The sequence below is a fragment of the Coenobita brevimanus genome, chromosome 27 (assembly GCF_032717465.1).
Source record: "Coenobita brevimanus isolate Jiangsu-jjx chromosome 27, ASM3271746v2, whole genome shotgun sequence".
Taxonomy (NCBI): Eukaryota; Metazoa; Arthropoda; class Malacostraca; order Decapoda; family Coenobitidae; genus Coenobita; species Coenobita brevimanus.
Window position 1 is genome coordinate 6,566,192 of NC_136980.1, and position 3,787 is coordinate 6,569,978.

At 40.0% G+C, this 3,787-nt stretch overlaps 1 protein-coding gene across 1 annotated transcript; it reads right to left on the reverse strand.

The window, feature by feature from the left end:
* Positions 1 to 371: 371 nt before the first annotated feature.
* LOC145394367 (uncharacterized) lies at positions 372 to 3,349 on the reverse strand. Its single transcript, XM_080268239.1, has 3 exons — positions 2,803 to 3,349; positions 2,173 to 2,636; positions 372 to 386 (listed from the first exon to the last, which is right to left on the reverse strand). Exons 1-3 carry the CDS (start codon positions 3,347 to 3,349, stop codon positions 372 to 374), a joined length of 1,026 nt encoding a protein of 341 aa, XP_080124365.1.
* Positions 3,350 to 3,787: the final 438 nt, after the last annotated feature.

Genomic DNA, 3,787 nt, shown 5'->3' on the forward strand with positions numbered 1-3,787 from the left:
AGAGAAGGAAAAGAGGTGACATGATAATGCTATATAAGTGCATATCAGGAAAGGAGAAAATTGACATAAATGATTACTTAACATATGGAGAAGCATCAGCAAGAGGACACTGCAAAAAACTGCATAAGAAGAGAGGTGATAAAGACGTAAGGAAATTCAGTTTCCCAAACAGAGCAATTGATCAATGGAATGCACTACCGAATGAAATAGTGTGTGCCAAAACAATTCACAAATTTAAGGATATGTACGATAAATATGGTTTAAGACACGGGACAGTACGAGCTTGACTCATTCCTGTAAAGATACAATTAGGTAAGAACAATTAGGTAAGAACACACACAGTCATTCCAGCACATCAGAAACGTAGAGAACTAATCAAAAGGTTCCTGAACATTGAGATATGAAAAGGTCTTTGAACACAGAAATCTGAACAACAGGGTATTGAACACTGAAATCTGAACAACAGGGTATTGAACACTGAAATCTGAAGTCTTTGAACATAAAACTTGAAGCCTTTGAACGGAGATTTGAACAGTCTTTGAACAAAGACATTTGAGAAAATAATCTTTAAATATAGACAAATGAACAAGAATATTTACTGAACTTCACCAAGTAAAAGGAAAGTGTCTGAAGCACTCTGAACAGAGTGTCTGTGAATATTTATATATAAAAAACTGGATAGAGCCATTGAACACAGACAAATGATATATATTTGAACAGAACCGAACAGCAGTCTTTGAAATTATGGAAATAAATAGTAGAAGTAGTGGTAGTAGTAGTAGTAGTAGTAGTAATAGTAGTAGTAGTAGTAGCAGTAGTAGAAGAAGGAGTATAAGTAGTAGCAGCAGTAGTAGTAGTAGATGTAGTCTGTAACTCCAGAGTCATCTGAATGTGAACGCAGTGGACTGCAGGCTGAAGTTACCTCCACCGTCTTCCTTTTGGGGGATAGGGAATGAGGTGAGGGTGGTTTGTATAACCAGACAGAGGGACCACACGAGTGTATAAAAGCCACCACGTGAAGGCGTCCCTCTCCAGCCTGCCGCACACCCAGTACGAGTCTGTGAACACAAGTGAACAGAAAGTCTTTGAACATAAGTAAAGGGACAAAATTATTCTGTTCCTAACTTAACTGAACCGTGTGATGTTAGCCAGAAGGGGTTATACATGGGAAGCTGAGCAGAAACAGTCTTTAAACGTGTGTGTGTGTGTGTGTGTGTGTGTGTGTGTGTGTGTGTTACCTCTGATGAGACTGATGTGAGGTGCTGTGTCAAGTACTAATATATACCCTGTGTGTGTGTGTGTGTGTGTGTGTGTGTGTGTGTGTGTGTGTGTGTGTGTGTGTGTGTGTGTGTGTGTGTTTTACCTCTGGTGAGACTGATGTGAGTTGTTGTGTCCAGCCCTTATATATACCCTGTCCCTGTGTGTGTGTGTGTGTGTGTGTGTGTGTGTGTGTGTGTGTGTGTGTATGCCGTGGAATGGGGGAGGGGAGGGACTGGAAGGAAGGACGAAGAGACGTACAGAGGGAGGAGGAGAGGGAAGGGGAGGGCAACTAATGAGAGTGAGGGTGGAGGGTATACTGAAGGACAAGAAACTCAGTTTTCGTTACCCAACACTTTAGGAAAAGTTTTTTGTGTGTATGTCTGTGTGTTTGTATGCACGGATGCTTTTATATATATCTATATCTATATCTATCTATCTATCTATATCTATATCTATCTATCTATCTATCTATTTAATGTTACAGTCAATATCTAAATTCAGACAATTTGTAAAGTGACTGAACTTTTCAGGTAATATGTGAATTGCCTGGTTCACCCAGTCAATTTAGAAATCGGCTAAAAATTGCAGACAATTTACAAAGTGACTAAAATTCTGATAGATTTTCCTGGCATCTTGACTAATATGGGGTAATATACTGACACAGACAAACCAACAGTATTCTTGAGTAAAATTTTATTTTCTAAAAACTACGTGACGATAGAATGTGATAATAAAACCTACGTGACAATATAATGTGATAATAAAACAATGAAAGAATAAAATGTGACAATAAAGTAAGACATTAAATCAGTTTTTATTCTTACAGGTCAAACTAGAGTGGCACCGACTATTGCACTTGTGACCTTCTTTATAACATTTACAGCGAATTGTTTGACATTGTTTCTTACTCACAGTACAATTGCACTTAGCATAACCTTGACCACCAAACCTAGATGACTGCTGTACTGCCTGACGAAGTCCTATTTCCTTGTCTGCATTCACGTCACCAAGGCTATACAGTTGCTGGGTACAAATATCAAACTGACTACTACTGTAGTGTCCCTTAAGTATTCCCTCTTTCACGGCTATTCGATACATGTCATTTTCATTACGATCTAAGATAACACCTATAACATTTTGGGGATGACCTTTACCTCGATCAACCAACGGGATGGGAATTGTCACATTATCTCCGGGATTACCAGGGGCATGATCTAAACGACTACGTATCACCATGCGTTCAGCTTGGGCTAACTGACCAGCAGCTGCTCTTGACCGTTGAAGTGCTATGTGTTTTTGGAGCACATGAAGTCTTCCTGTAGGATTCTGGTCACAGGGTGAATTGTCTGGATAGGCAGAACCCTCGGATAAACCATCTGAATGAACAAAAAAAGAATAAAAGTAATGGAGTTTTAGCTTTATAACAGAGATAAGTATTTAATTAATGGTGATAGATTTGACATGTGGTTATGAGCTTAATGAGATCAGTTATCAGTTACCTTTTTTTAACAGTTTTTATTTTCTGTGTGTGAGTGTCACTACCTGGATGAGCGAAGTCCTCACGGTGAGTAGAACCCTCAGGTGAATCATCTGGATGAGTAGAGCCCTTCGATGAATCAACTGGATGAGTAGAGCACTCGGGTGAATCATTTGGATGAGGAGAGCACTCAGGTGGATCATCTGGATGAGCAGAGCACTCAAGTGAATCATCTGGACGAGCAGAGCACTCAGGTGGATCAACTGGACGAGCAGAGCTCTCAGGTGAATCACCTGGATGAGCAGAGTCCAAGAGGAAAGTGTAAGCTCCAAGTAAATCATCTTCAGTAACCATTGTCTTCAAAACTTCCTCTGGAAGTGCAGTTGAGCGTAGACCTACTCTGGCCTCAACACCGAAGAGTGCTTTGTATGGGGATTGTTTGATCCCAGAATGGTAACTGGTGTTCTTTTGAAACTGCACAAACTTGAGTCCCATGGGCCAGTCACTTGTATCATTATCACCTAACCATGAAACTAGCATGTCTTTTATATCACAGTTAAGGCATTCAACTGATCCCTGACTCTGCGGATGCCTTGGTTTACCATGAACCATTACCAAGTCTGGCCAAAGAAGTTTGCGTTCCGAAATGACTAATGCTGTAAATTCACTACCATTATCGCTTTGAAGAATTTGAGGTGCTCCAAACATTAAAAGTATGTCCATTAGTTGGAATGCAACTTCTGCGGCCTTTTTTTAAGTTAAGGGACGCAATATACAATACTTTGTTAGGTGATCTTCATACACCATTATCCACTTATACTTTCCTTTGGCACAAGACTGGATATCAACAAGATCCACCTGAGCTCGTGAGCCAAAGTCCTTTGACAAAATCGGTTTAACAGTAACACCCTTGGTCGTACATCTTTTCCGTTTCTTTTGACACTGATTTGAACAGTTCTACAGTATCGCTAGTAACGTTTGCATATCTTGACAAAGCTTTGACCGTTTTGTCTCTGCCACCATGTCCCGTAGTAATGTGAGCATGTTTTA